The sequence below is a fragment of the Vipera berus genome (assembly GCF_964194415.1).
Source record: "Vipera berus genome assembly, chromosome: 1".
Classification (NCBI taxonomy): domain Eukaryota; kingdom Metazoa; phylum Chordata; class Lepidosauria; order Squamata; family Viperidae; genus Vipera; species Vipera berus.
Window position 1 is genome coordinate 275,759,654 of NC_138202.1, and position 15,525 is coordinate 275,775,178.

At 44.0% G+C, this 15,525-nt stretch overlaps 1 protein-coding gene across 4 annotated transcripts; it reads right to left on the reverse strand.

Annotated features, from left to right (window-relative positions):
• On the reverse strand, positions 1 to 13,228 carry MTRF1L (mitochondrial translation release factor 1 like; the record flags this gene model as incomplete). Of its 4 annotated transcripts, none has more annotated exons than XM_081313831.1 (8): positions 1 to 159; positions 3,596 to 3,835; positions 6,673 to 6,809; positions 7,760 to 7,877; positions 8,101 to 8,264; positions 11,339 to 11,522; positions 12,081 to 12,160; positions 12,934 to 13,228. In XM_081313831.1, 7 exons carry the CDS (start codon positions 13,226 to 13,228, stop codon positions 3,620 to 3,622), a joined length of 1,194 nt encoding a protein of 397 aa, XP_081169957.1. In that variant the 3' UTR covers positions 1 to 159; positions 3,596 to 3,619. The 4 variants fall into 4 exon arrangements, with proteins under 4 accessions (XP_081169957.1, XP_081169959.1, XP_081169958.1 ...); XM_081313833.1 differs by having other exon boundaries at positions 1 to 168; XM_081313832.1 differs by having other exon boundaries at positions 1 to 173.
• Between the last annotated feature and the right edge of the window lie 2,297 nt (positions 13,229 to 15,525).

Below are 15,525 nucleotides of genomic sequence, written 5' to 3' on the forward strand. Positions count from 1 at the left end.
TGCCTCGTTTCAGCCTGCTTTCTCTTGGAGCAAGGGAAGCTGAAACCGAGCGAGGGAGTTTGCAGGAGCGCGAGATCGGCCAATTCACATTTCTGGCAATCTCCCTCGCTCCGTTTCAGCTTGCTTTCCGCAAGAGAAAGCCGGGCCGCAGGGCCGCCTCTGTGGGTGCTGCTCTAATGCAGAGGGAAGGACAAAGAGGGAGGGAAGGAAGGAAGGAAGGAAGGGACAATGGGAGAGGGAGGGAGAGAAAGAGAGGGAGAGAGAGAGGAGAAAGGGAGGGAGGGAAATAGAGGGAGAGAGAAAGGGAAAGATAGAGGGAAAGAGAAAAATAGGGAGAGAAAGAGGGAGATGGAGAGAAAGGGAGAGAGGAGAGAAAAAAAGAGGGAGGGGGAGAGAGGGAGAGAAAGAGAAGGAGAGAGAGAATTAAATTAGTAACATGATTGTTAAGTGAATCTGGTTTCCCCACTAACTTTGCTTCTCAGAAGGTTGCAAAAGGCAATCACATGACTCTGGAACAATGTGACCATCATAAATATGAATCGATTGCCAAGCATCCAAATGTAAATCACATGACCCTGGGGATGCTGCAACGGTCATAAGTGTGAAAAATGGTCATAAGTCACTTTTTTCAGTGCCGTCGTAACTTTGAACAGTCACTAAGTGAATTGTTGTAAGTCGAGGACTACCTGTACTTTATCAATTTTTTTTCCTTTTTTGGGGGGGGGGTCAAGTTTTTGACACCTTGCTGGGCGACTGGTGGTACTCGGACATTGCCTTGTCCTAAAAGTGGTACAATGGATGAAAAGGTTGAAAAGCCCTGGTTTAGTATACCGGTACTATTTGGTTCAGAATTTCTTTTGTTTGCCTGCTCTAAAAACTGGGTGCGTCTTATGGTCAGGTGCATCTTATGGTCCAAAAAATACGGTACATTTTCTTATATTGAGAAATGTTGATTTATCAGTCCCTATTTAAAGGATTTCGGATGTAATAGACTAAATTTGAAAGTGGACAAAAGTAATGTTTTGAACTATGTCTGATGTACCCAAACTAGTCTGGATAATTCATTTATATCCATCAGTTTCCACCATTGTCATTTATGTACTGATGCAACATTGCAAATGACACAATTATGTCAAGACCTTGTTATTTTAAAGACCTGGTTATTTCCATCAAGCACAAGTGGGTATGCTGTGTTTGAAAATGTTAATTTGGCAGACAAGGTTTTTGTTCGTTTTTTGTACAATTTTGATACTATATTTAGTTTACTATTTTTGAAGGATAGATTTGGAGCTTGCTGATGTTTCTGACTGTTATTTGCCCAGAGCCATTTAGAATGGGTTGGCTAAAAATAAAACTAAATACATGAACACTTCTGTTGACTGAATGAGGACTTGAAAACCAGCATATTCTCAGTTTTCCAATTTCTCACCATTGTCTATTCAAGTATGGAAGGTTATAATAACTCAGTTTTTAGAATATGGCTTCTTGGTTGTATTAGTGATTTGGATCATCGTTTCTTGGCTGCCTGCATTTTTAATTTTTATAATGTTCACTATTGTTTTTATTCTATTATAATTCTGTTCACCAGAATTATAGTCGATAGTTACTCATTGAGATAGGCAACTGTATAAGTTAAATAAATATATTTTAACAGTTGCTATCTGAAGCATGAATGCTTTTTTTACAACAGCAGTATGCTTTCATGCCACTCAGAGTCACTGGAAGCTGCGCAGCATATAAATTTAATATACACATAAAAATCCTTCAAAAACAAATTAGAAAACATGACAGCTTAGCCATTTAGTTTCAGCATGCTTTTTACCCTTGCCATGCACACTTCCTTTTGTTGCACCAGCTGCCAGTATGCTTCTGGATGCAATTCAAAGTAATACTTATCACCTATAAAACCCTACATGGCATGGGGCCTGGTTATTTGAGGGACTGCCTATTTCCTGTGGTTTCTGCCCAGTGAGAGCCAACAAGTGGGCATGCTCCAGGTCCCTTTGATCAGTGTTATTTTTCAGGACCCAGGAAACATGTTGTGGCACCTGTCCTGTGGAATGAAGTTCCCCTAAGCCAGGGGTCGGCAACCTAAAAAAGAAAAAGAGCCACTGGGAACCGGTTCCATCACAAATTAAAAAAAGAGGGAGCCGCGTGCGTGTCCATGCACGCGCATGCGCAAAAAGGTTTTTTGCGCATGCGCGGACGCACGCGGCTGCCATTTTTTTAAAAATGAGATGGAACCGGTTCCCGGTTGCCCGACGGCGACGGCCCGTCTGCAAAGCTGCCGCTTTCGGCAGCTTTGCAGACGGGCCGTGGCAGCTTCCTCAAAGAGCGGCGCCCCTGCCCATTCCGAGAGGTGCGCGCGCACCTCTCCGAACGACCGGAGGTGCGCGCGTACCTCCGCGCGAATGGGCAGCGGTGCCGCTCTTTGAGGAAGCTGCCGCGGCCTGTCTGCGAAGCTGCCGCTTTCGGCAGCTTCGTAGACGGGCCGTGGCAGCTTCCTCAAAAAGAGAAGGGGCAGCGGCAGCTTCCTCAAAGAGCGGCACCGCTGCCCGTTCGCGCGGAGGTACGCGCGCACCTCCCCAAAGGTTTGGGGAGGTGCGCGCGCAACTCCGGTCGTTCGGAGAGGTGCGCGTGCACCTCTCGGAATGGGCAGGGGCGCCGCTCTTTGAGGAAGCTGCCGCGGCCCGTCTGCTAAGCTGCCGCTTTCGGCAGCTTCACAGACGGGCCGCGGCAGCTTCCTCAAAGAGCGGCACCGCTGCCCATTCGCGCGGAGGTACGCGCGCACCTCTGGTCGTTCGGAGAGATGCGCGCGCACCTCTCGGAATGGGCAGGGGCGCCGCTCTTTGAGGAAGCTGCCGCGGCCTGTCTGCTAAGCTGCCGCTTTCGGCAGCTTCACAGACGGGCCGCGGCAGCTTCCTGAAAGAGCGGCACCGCTGCCCATTCGCGCGGAGGTACGCGCGCACCTCCGGTCGTTCGGAGAGATGCGCGCGCACCTCTCGGAATGGGCAGGGGCGCCGCTCTTTGAGGAAGCTGCCGCGGCCTGTCTGCTAAGCTGCCGCTTTCGGCAGCTTCACAGACGGGCCGCGGCAGCTTCCTCAAAGAGCGGCACCGCTGCCCATTCGCGCGGAGGTACGCGTGCACCTCTCCAAAGGTTTGGGGAGGTGCGCGCGCACCTCCGCCCATTTGGGGAGGTGCGCGTGCACCTCTCCAAACGGGCGGTGCCACTCTCCATTTGGAGAGGTGTGCGCGCACCACTGCCCGTTGGAAGAGGTGCGCGCGCACCGGGCGGCTGGGAGCCGCAAGAGACGGCTCAAAGAGCCGCATGCGGCTCCGGAGCCGCAGGTTGCCGACCTGTGCCCTAAGCTATGGACAGCTTGTATCATGATGGCATTTAGGAAGGCTTTAAATACCTGGCTTTTCTCCCAGGACACGGGGTAAGGTGCATTCAACCTATTAGAGGTAATCAATATATGTTTGGGTGTTGAGCAGTACCAAAATAAATTGACATAATAGTATGTATGCGATTGTAAATCAATTCTGTGCAAGCAAACAGATATGCAGCGAATTAATTTGGAAAGCACTTTCATACCTATGGTCTAGGATGTGATGAAGATCATTTTGGTCTGCTTGCATCGTTTTCTGAAATAACTTCCATTAGTACTTCATATTCACTGTATTCTCTTAATGACTGTATCATTTCATCTAACAGTTCTTCCCCCAGCATGAATCTTTCGATGTGATGTACTGACTTGCCTATTCTATGGTCAGTAACCCGATCCTGGGGAAAATTGTAAGTTCTGATTTTCTCTGATCTTCCTTTAGTCCCAATCTAAACAGGGGAAAAAAATCAGTAAGGTTTTTACACATCCTAATAGTTTAGTATTTAGGAAACGTCCCCAATCCAACAAAATGTGAATGTGTGTGTGTGTGTGTGTGTGTGTATCCATGAAAAAAGTAAAGCATCAATATACAGTCAATATAAACAAAAACCACACAAGAGCTGAAGAGCTTCCAGTCTAAATTGCTCAAGGGCAGGAAATTTGGAGGAGTTAGTGAACTTTTGTTACATTTACTCATAAAAGGCAATTATTGTAAGAGGTATGCATAACACCTCTTTTACATATCTCCCTTTAAATATGCTTTTTCTCAGTCAGGGAGAAATTTTGAATAAAGTGGATAGGAGAAGAAATGTAAAGAAATAGAGATTAAACAGTTTAAATAATTGACCTATCCCAAATTCCCTCATAATTTTCATGATTAGCCAGCTAGTTGGCTAGGAATTTTCAAAGACAATATATGGAGGGCACCAATTTGGTAGAATGCTGTTCTACACAATCCTTCCTTCCTTCCTTCCTTCCTTCCTTCCTTCCTTCCTTCCTTCCTTCCTTCCTTCCTTCCTTCCTTTCCAGGCGGTGTAGGTCTGGATGGGAAGGAACAGGCTCAGGCTGAACCCCTCCAAGACCGAGTGGCTGTGGATACCGGCATCTTGTATTGTCCAACATGTTCCACCTCTTTTGATGGGGGGGAGGTATTGCCCCCCTCTGAAAGTGCTCGCAACTTGGGTGTCCTCCTGGATTCACGGCTTAACTTGGAGGATCATCTAACTGCTGTGACCAGGGGGGCCTTCGCACAGGTTCGCCTGGTGCGCCAGTTGTGCCCCTTTTTGGACCGAGATGCCCTATGCACGGTCACCCACGCCCTTGTCACTTCTCGCCTGGATTACTGCAATGCTCTCTACATGGGGCTGCCCTTGAAGTGCACCCGGAGGCTTCAGCTGTTGCAAAATGCGGCTGCGCAGGTGCTTATGGGAGTTTCTCGATACTCCCATGTTACACCACTCCTGCGCGAGCTGCACTGGCTTCCGGTTGTCCACCGGGTGCGATTCAAGGTGCTGGTAATCACTTTTAAAGCCCTACATGGCTTAGGCCCAGGGTACTTGCAAGACCACCTGCTGCCATTATCAACCTCCCATCGCCCGGTTCGCTCCCAGAGAGTCAGCCTCCTCAGGGTGCCATCAGCTAAGCAATGCCGGCTGGCATCCCCCAGGGGGAGAGCCATCTCTGTGGGCGCACCGACCCTCTGGAATGAACTGCCCCCGGAGCTGAGGATGGCCCCTGACCTTCGGTCCTTCTGCCGTGACCTGAAGACATGGATGTTCCAACAATCGGGCCTGGACTGACTGTAGTTTTAAATTTGGTTTTATTGGGTCTATTGTTATGTATTTACTTCATTGTTTAATTCTTTTTTAAATTTTGTATTTTATGTTTTTAACTTTTTATTGTTGTGAGCCGCCCTGAGTCCTTAGGGAGAAGGGCGGCATATAAATTTAATCAATTCAATTCTTTCTTTCTTTCTTTCCTTCCCTCCCACCCACCCACCAATGCAAATTAACATTTCAGGGTTCATTGTGCATCACTTGTGTTTCAACCACATCTATCTAAATTACAATCCATGTCTTTTCAATATGAGCTGATTTAGCCAACACCACAAAATATAGCCAACACCACAACAAAGCAGTCTGTGGATGTCTGCTTTTCAGATCATGCTCACTGATGTTCTCTATGACCAGGTACAGCAAATAAATTATGGATAGTATTATCATTCATTCATTCATTCATTCATTCATTCATTCATTCATTCATTCATTTATTTGGATTTATATACCGCCCTTTCCCGCAGGACTCAGGGCGGTTTACAGGGTATTTAAAACAAGAAATACAAAAGTTAAAAACAATTAAAAATAATTACAACAGTCCCTGAAAAAGTAAAAACCCCCAATTAAAATTAAAATTAAAATTCTCAGCCTGGGCCAGAGAGCTTGAAGAGCCAGGTCTTCAGGAATGAACGGAGGTCGGGGGCAGTCCTCAGCTCCACGGGCAGCTGGTTCCAGAGGGCAGGCGCACCCACTGAGAAGGCCCTCCCCCTGGGTGTTACCCGCCGGCAATCTTTTACCGGCGGCACCCTGAGAAGTCCCTCCCTGTGGGAGCGCACTGGACGAAGGGAGCTTGATGCCGGCAGCAGGTGTTCCCTCAGATATCCCGGACCCAAGCCATTTAGGGCTTTATAGGTCATTACCAGCACCTTGAATCTCACCCGGAGGGCAACCGGAAGCCAATGCAGCTCGCGGAGTAGAGGTGTTACATGGGAGTATCGGGAAACCCCCATCACAACTCGCGTGGCCGCATTCTGCACCAGCTGAAGCCTCTGAGTGGTCCTCAAGGGCAGCCCCATGTAGAGAGCGTTGCAGTAGTCTAAACGGTTTATGATGTTACCAAAAGAATTTCTCTGTCCAGTTCTGGTTTTTCTTTGTAGCTGAGGCTTGAGTGAAACAGTGTGCATCAGTGCACTACTGATTTGCCTTCAGGTATTGTCAGGTGCAAGGAAGCAGAATGATACCATGAGCTGATCTGAGATGTTTCTTTATTGCTACTCACCTATTTACAAGAATCTCACTAGACTAACTGCACTCTCTTGAGAACAACCAGATAAGCGCTTCAAGGGTTGGTTTTTTTTGGGGGGGGGAGTCAAGATTCCATTGCTTCCTCTTCTGCAAGGACTCCAAGCTAGCCAGTCTTTTAACTCCATCTCAAACCTCAGCTGCAAATTCAACTATCGTTATTACAGCAGAACATCCTTAGATCCAAAAGACAATGCAGTATATTTTACCTGAATCTTTCTTGCAGTATGTATCTTTGCTGTTTGTTCTTCAAGTTTGATGCTATATAATTTAGCATGAAGAAGCTCCATAGCTTTTTCTTTATTTCTAATTTGAGATCTTTCTTGTTGACATTCAGATACTACACCTACAACAAAGGAAATGTAGAAGTTAGGCCTCCCCAAAATGTGAAGCATGTCAAGAACAAGAATGTATTTTGTATGTTAAGTTATAACAAGTAAAGAAGACTACTTTGCAATTTTTAGTTAAATGATACAACTGAATTATTATAGTAGTTTTTAAAAGTTAAGAACAGGATGCCAGTATTTCAAAACAAATAGCCTATTGAAGCTGTAGCAAAATCAGAACAGGCATTGACTAGGATGACAAATTTTATTATATATTTTTATATATGTGCTATATATTCCACCAGAAGCCAAGGATCTTTTCTATGGCTTTTTTGTAAGAAGTTTGAATGCACTGGAAAATATAATCTATGATACGTTGTTAGTTCTAAGAAAATGAATACACTATTATAGGTACAAGTAAAGAGAAAGTTGGAGATTATTGATGGAAGGCTGCAAATAAAAGTCTGTCTGCCTTATAAATGAGAAGAGAGAATATACACACACATTCCTGCATAAAGATGTACTGGACTGCGCTGTTAGCAACGTACAATCTCATTTTACATAGCATATGTACAGTTTGTGTTCAAATTAGCACTCTCTAATATTATATATTATCTCATCCTTTCCAAAGCAAGAACATTTTTCATAGATTTTTTTCTCTCTAGTATTTCTCTCTCTAGTATTTCTCTCTTAACTGGAACACTGAAACAGACTCCGGGCCATGTCCTTCCACATCTTCAGAATAAGTATTCACCAGAGCTTATCTTGGTTGGTTAGCTTCCTGATCTTATGCTGCAGTAATGAATGTCCTATATTCAATAACTTCATCACTCCAAATGGTAGACAACACTGATGGCTAAGATTTTCTATGAAGCGTGTATCTTGTTACTGAGCATCATCATATAAAACATGGGAGCATATTTCAAAACAACAACAACAAGGAACTCATTTGAAAGTCATGGTCTAATACCTGAGGGAATATGGACAATCCGCACAGCACTATCAGTAGTATTCACATGCTGGCCACCAGCTCCACTGGCTCTTTTAGTCTCAATACATAAGTCTTTAGGATTAATTGTCAGAGTTATCTGGAACAGGAAAGAAACACTTCACTCATTCTCTAACGGCAATTTACAAATTGTCCCAAACTCAACAAACGTTATAAATTATTTATGCTGTAAGATCTGATGACTTTATTAATGCTAATTTAGTCTTCATGTTCCAAATAAGTAGGAAAAAAAGTGTAATTGAATGGAATCCTCTTATCTGAATGCAGAATGATTGGGCCAAATACTTATAGTAACCGCATACCTCACTCGGTTGTGGTAATATTGCTACAGTCATTGTGCTGGTATGAATGCGGCCTTGCTTCTCAGTCTTTGGCACGCGCTGAACACGATGTACTCCTCCTTCAAACTTCAATTGTCCATATGCTTCAAGGCCTTTTATACTGGCAGATGCATGTCTTAAACCACCTTATTTAAAAAAAAAACAGTAAAAGCAATCACAAAAGTATGTCTCCAGAAAAAGGTTATTTAAAAGCATTATTCAGAAGCACAAAAGAGTGTCTGTCTGTGTCTACCTATCGTGTGTGTTCATGAGTATCTGTTGTTGAGCTATGATCTACCCAGTTGCAGTTTGTTCAAGGTCTATATCTTACACTGGTGGGCAGGGCATGCAGATGTAGGCATTCATGAAGAAAGAATAGTTGTACTTTCATGTAGGTTATGTATCCCATTTACATGTCCCCCATTTTCCTGCCTTCTGACATACAATGCCCTAGATCAGGGGTAGGCAACCTTGGCTCTTTTATGACTCGTGGACTTCAACTCCCAGAATTCCTGAGCCAGCATGGCTCAGCTTGGAAACCTCTCCCCTTCCCCTCAGCATGGCTGGCTCAGGAATTCTGGGAGTTGAAGTCCATGAGTCATAAAAGAGACAAGGTTGCCTACCCCTGCCCTAGATGGAGGATTGAGGAAAAAATATGTTTCGCATCAAAGATGACATTTATATTGAAACATCCTAAATCAGTCAGACACTTGCAGAAAAAAGCAATATAATTAAAATATAAAAACGATTAAAAGAACAAAAAACATTGAGTAATAAACAACATATCCAATTAATCCTTTTTTCAGTAAATAATTCTGCTTAGCCTTGTTAAACCTCCTTTTTATGAAATATTATATTTCTACCTTAATATACAGTTGCAAGAAAAAGTATGTGAACGTGGAGTTTTGCATGAATTGGCCATAAAATGCGCTCTAAGCGTCATGTAAGTCACAACAATAGAAAAACACAGTCTGCTTAAAATAATACTACACAAACATTAGCTGTTGTCATGTTTTAATTGAACATAAGATGGAAACATTCACAGTGCAGGGTGGAAAAAGTATGTGAACCTTTGGACTTAATAACTGGTTGACCCTCCTTTGGCAGCAATAACCTCAACCAAACGTTTCCTGTAGTTGCAGATCAGACCTGCACAACGATCTGGAGTAATTTTGGACCATTCCTCTTCACAAAACTGTTTCAGTGTAGCAATATTCTTGGGCTGTCTGGTGTGAATCGCTCTCTTAAGGTCATGCCATAGCATTTCAATCGGGTTGAAGTCAGGACTCTGACTGGGCCACTCCAGAAGGCGTATTCTGTTCTGTTGAAGCCATTGTTTTGTTGAATTACTTGTATGCTTTGGGTCATTGTGCTGTTGCATCACCCATCCTCTGCGGAGCTTCAGTTGGCGGACAGATGGTCGTACGTTTTCCTGCAAAATGTCCTGATAAACTCTGGAATTCATTTTCCCATCATTGACAACAATCTGTCCAGGCCCTGAGGCAGCAAAGCAGCCCCAAACCATGATGCTCCCTCCGCCATGTTTTACAGTGGGGGGTGAGGTTTTGATGTTGGTGTGCTGTGCCTTTTTTTCTCCACACATAGTGTTGTGTGTTTTTCCCAAACAACTCAATTTTGGTTTAATCTGTCCACAGTATATTTTGCCAGTAGTGCTGTGGAACATCCAGGTGCTCTTTTGCAAACTTCAAATGTGCTGCAATATTTTTTTTGGACAGCAATGGCTTCCTCCGTGGTGTCCTCCCATGTACTCCATTCTTGTTTAATGTTTTCCTTATTGTAGATGTGTCAACAAAAATGTTAGCATATGCCAGAGATTTCTGTAGGTCTTTAGCTGACACTCTAGGATTCTTCTTTACCTCATTAAGCATTATGCACTGTGCTCTTGCAGTCATTTTTACAGGAGGACCACCCCTAGGGAGAGTAGCAACACTGCTAAACTTTCTCCATTTGTAGACAGTCTGTCTTACCGTGGACACATGAACATCAAGGCTTTTGGAGATACTTTTGTAACCCTTTCCAGCTTCATGCAAGTCAACAATTCTTGATCGTAGGTCTTCTGAGAGCTCTTTTCTGCGAGGCATGGTTCACATCAGACAGTGCTTCTTGAGACCAGTAAACCCAAAACAGGTGTGTGTTTTTAAAGGGCAGGACAGCTGTCAGCAACGCATCCAATATCATCACACTGATTGGAGTCAAGGTTGGCTCACTCCTGGCTCCAATTAGCTCTTGGAGAAGTCATTAGGCTAGGGGTTCACATACTTTTTCCACCCTGCACTGTGAATGTTTACATGTTATGTTCAATTAAAACATGACAACAGCTAATGTTTGTGTAGTATTATTTTAAGCAGACTGTGTTTTTCTATTGTTGTGACTTACATGATGTTTACAGCGCATTTTATGGCCAATTCATGCAAAACTCCACGTAATCCCAAAGGGTTCACATACTTTTTCTTGGAACTGTAAACTGCAAACAAAACACACAGATTAGAAAATGAACAAGTCCTAGTGTATGTTTAAAGACAAAATATTGATGTATTAGCATTGATAACATTGATGTTACTACATTAGGAATAATTCCATTTATCAGCAATCAATAAAGGTTAGCAGAAAGATAGCTGGATAATTAAACATGGCAAATGGTAGGGGCTCATTCACTGACAAAGAGAAGAAATACAAGCACTGTTTACCCAAGTCTTGTGGTAGGGTGCATTTGGATTTGCCATTTTGTTTATTTTCCTTATTGTATTTTTATTTATTGTGTTGTGTGTGTGCTTATATTATGAGCTACCCAGAGAAAGGCAACATCAAATTAAAATATATGCCACTGCATGATATACCTCTAGCACTCATTCTTAAGTGAGTGTCTTGAGTGTCTTTCGAGATACTCTTAAGTGTCTCTAAAACAGCTACACTGAAATAACAAGATTGCCCACCCCTGAAATAATACTGAAAATAGGAATCTTCACTCTCTGTTTCATACTATAGCAGGGGTGTCAAACTGCCGGCCTGCGGGCCAGACGTGTCATCAGGAAACCGTGCCCACCCCATTGCCAGCAATGGAGAAAAAGCTCCGATACATTGCGCGACGTCGCGGGTTTGACTTATCTGTACTACAGAGTTAAGGAATTTCTTTTGTTAATCCAAGACAACTTGCTCTTAATAGTGGAAGTACATGCCAGAATTTCAAAAGATTACTTGCCTATAACACTGGAAGCATATGTCAGAATATCAAAAGTCCAATTTTTATATGCTGCATACTGTGCATACATATCAAACATCTCAGCAGTGAACAACATTGCTTCCAGCCCTCCAACTCCAGCAGTCACCTCTATGACAAGATCATTTTTGTCAGTTTTCTCTGAAGGAATCAAAAGTGATACTATCTGAAATACATAAAAAATGCCTTTTTTATTTAAGTAAAATTTCCCTCAGCAAGGAATGCTTCCTGCAATGGGCTGAAATAAAAAAAAGTACCAGTACCTATATTTTAAAAATTATGTAATGTATTACAAATGTTCAATACTTTTTCCTTAAATCCAACAGATACACCTATGGTACAGTTGCTTAGTTAGTTGACGAATTGATTTAGATCAGCCAAGTATACATAAGTTTCAATATCAAATAGCTACCAACTCATTGAAACTGTAATGAAGCCTGGTAATGAAACATCTTCAAGAAACCAACTAAGCTCAGAAAGCATCAAGAAGTCAATAGTTCACTCTTAAACCATACATATTCTCTTCTATTCATAACACACACAAAAATCCAGATTCATGGGATTTCCCCCCCCCCGGAAATTAAATCCTGAAAATAACCGAAATTAGCAGTATGGGGGGGGGCATGAAATGAAGTGGGGCAGCAGAGGAAGACTGCTAAATAATAACATTTGACAATCTCTTATCAAGTTAGTCTTAAATATCATGCTTCAATGAGTGATGTACCTGATGTCTCAGTTCTTCTATCTCTTCCTGACAGGAAATAACTTCCCTTTCTGCAAGCTTCCGCAAATCTTCGTTTTCATCTAGAATAAGACAGCACACTATTATCATAATACTATTAATCTTTTCTCTCTGGCTCACAATTTTTTTTATTTTAATTCCATTTATATCCCGCCCTTCTCCGAAGACTCAGGGCGGCTTACAAGCTTAGCAGTAGCCTTCATTCTATGTATATGCCTGCTTATTAGGGCTTTCACACACACCCCAAGCGGCATTATTACAAAGTCAGCTTAATTGCCCCCAACAATCTGGGTCCTCATTTTACTTACCTCGGAAGGATGGAAGGCTGAGTCAACCTTGAGCCTGGTGGGATGCGAACCTGTGCTAATTGCAGGCAGCTGGTGTTACTTAAGGAGGCATTAGCCCACTGCTCCACCAAGGCTAATTCCTTTCCGCTTTCTTGGCTATTCAGAATTTCTAACTCTTCCCCCACCCAGATATCAACCACAAGTATGGTAGGTATACAGCTAGTCCTCGACTCATTTAGTGCCAGTTCAAAGTTACAACGGCATTGAAAAAAGTGACTTAGGACCCTATTTCCAGCCCCTGCAGTGAAAGATGAAATATGGAGATCAGGTTAAGGACAGATCCTCAGGGAGAAAATCTTTTTATGTGGGGACTGAAACGGCACCAACTTGATAGCACGTGAACAATTAACACTGAGTGGACTTGAAAAGTATTAAGCCCAGCACTTTACACGCGTCTCTGCAAGGCGGGCTGGGTGCTGTCACCTAGCGCGCACAGTCCTCTTCCAATTCGCCATCAGGCGGCAGTCCGTCAGGTGGAGACGTCTCACCTTCTCGGGCCAAGCGCTCCGTCTCACGCAGCTCCTCTTCCTTGTCTCTCAAGAGGCGAATCCGCTCTGCCAATGCCGAGCGGAAGCCGCCAGGTTGCTCTTCTGGCCGGGAATGCTGGTCCAGGAAGCGCTGAAGCGCCGGTCTCGCGAACAACTCGCGCAAGTCCGGCTGGCTGCTGAGCCAGCGTCGCGGCAGGGCTTGCCCGCGGCATCGCGACCGGGCGGCGGACACCCAGGGAAAAGAAACGGCGAACTTCCGCCAGGCCGGCCGACTCCGGCCGAAGCACCACCACATGCCGGGGGTCAACTCAGAGCCAAGATTCCGCTTCCCGTCCCCGTCGCTAGAGCAATGCCTTCCGGAAGTGGCCGCTCTTTCCTCCCCTCTCTCTGATAAATGCCAACAAATGCAAAATAGATAAGGGCAAGAGTTAGTTCAGGTTCTAGTTCGCGTTTCTATGCGGGGCACTTTTCTACCACAAAAGAGGGAGCATTGGCCCCTTCTTAAGGTGATGATTTGCTCGCTTGTGAACATGAAGTATAATGTTTGGCGTCATCACCATCGCTTTATTATTCCAATTCATTTAAAAATCCAGTAAAAAAAACCAGCTAAGAGTCGGGCTAATTGGTCCTCGTTTACGCTCGTAATCCCGGCTCGAAGCACTGCGGCTAAGGCCGGAAATAGCCGAAGCTTGACTATCCTCCTATGGTTAGCTCGGCAATAATTGGAAATGCGCTGGCTTTAGCCGGGGTCGGAAGGGATCGTACCGGGATAAATGCTGAAGCTACGTGGCGTGGGGACTTTTGGACTAGAGCAGGGGTAGGCAACCTCGGCTCTTTTATGACTCATGGACTTCAATTCCCAGAATTCCTGAGCCAGCTTGGCTGGCTCAGGAATTCTGGGAGTTGAAGTCCATGAGTCATAAAAGAGCCGAGGTTGCCTACCCCTGGACTAGAGCTTGAATTAGACTTTTCCACAATTGCACGTAGGCATCCCTGATTGCTGGTTTTTCAGAAACACTTTCAGAGAACTCGCTGATGGGACTGCTTCTGCCAACTCTACTTTTAGAGATCTTATCTGGGCTTATATGGCATGGTTTTCATTTTCATATTGTTGTAGTGGTTGTGATAATCTTATCATGGATGTTTCAACTTTTGTTGGTTCTACGAAAGCCGTGGGAAGTCTGCATTGGTGCCAGAGACATAAAAATATCTTTTAATTAGTAAGTTATGATCATCTCCGTATTGAGAAACAGCTGGTACAGTGGACTGCCTAATTAAATTACTCGGTGACCTCAAGAGGTCAAAGGCATATGGAGTTGTCTTTAAATCTCTCCCAAGTACAACCACAGAGAAATGTTACAGCTGTCCTTAAAATAACCTTTTCTAAATCAAACTGAAACAGTGACACAAGTAGAGGAATAAATTTAAAATATGTGGTCTCTGTTACAAGGCTTTAAAACTGGAGGGAAGGGAAACTTCATGTGCTCTTACATTTTTAATCCTTGTTAGAGATGTATTTCTTTGATTTCCATAGCCACCCATCTCAGTAAATGACTCTGGACAGCTCACAATTCAAAATCATATAGTACAATTAAAATCTGAAAAAACGTTTTAAATCAATAAAAACAGTTAAAACAAAAACATTAAAATGTCTAATTCAAGTACATACGAAGTAAGACATTTGGCCTATTAACAATATAGCCAGGAGGCGGGACCCTTGGCCCATGGGAGCATAGCCAGCCCTTTAAAGCTTTACAGAAGTCTAACATGGTTGGGGCTATTCTAATAATCCACAGCGCAGGGGCTGCTGCAGAAAAAGTTTGTCTTCTAGTCCCCCCCCCAGCAGACGTTCTGTGGCTGACAGAATGCTCATCCTATTTGATCTCGTTGGAGGGTAGAAACTGGAAAAAAGGTGATCCCTCGGGTATCCTGGTCCCCAGCCACATAGGGCTTTGTAGGTGACCACCAGCACTCTGAATTGCACTTGGCAACCCACTGGTAACCAGTGCATCTCATGCAGGAGTTGTGTTACCTGTACCATATATCTAGCACCAATTACTACTTGCACAGCCCCATTCTGAAGTTGAAGTTTCCTAATGGTCTTCAGTGGTCTCCAAGGGCTGATCTTGTGCTTCTCCACCCCTCTCAATGATAGTTTATTTCTCAGTTCTCTATTCTGTGTGTCTGATAAAGTGTACTGGCACTCACAAAAGTGTTTGTGTAAATTAAGCTCTCGCCTGCAGGGTTCCAGAGTGGTCAGCTTACCTGTTATTGAGGACATGTTCTCACATTGGAGCTTCTACTTCTTCTGGTTAGGAAGCTGGATCAGACCGATCTGTTAGGGAACTAGTGCTTTCCAACTGAATGGAACATGCCTTCCTTTCTGCAAACATTCTGATTTGCAGGGAACAGAGCATAATGAAGATCAAGCACCTACATGGCTTTACTAGGCCTGCCACAGGCCTGCCTCCTCTCATCCAACAATGAAGCTCTGTGAGCTTTTCTTCCCCATCTATCTGTTCTGTACCAGCCTGCTACCGGCCCTGCAGATAAGGCAGGGACAACCCCTTTTACAAGAAGGCAAGAGGCTGG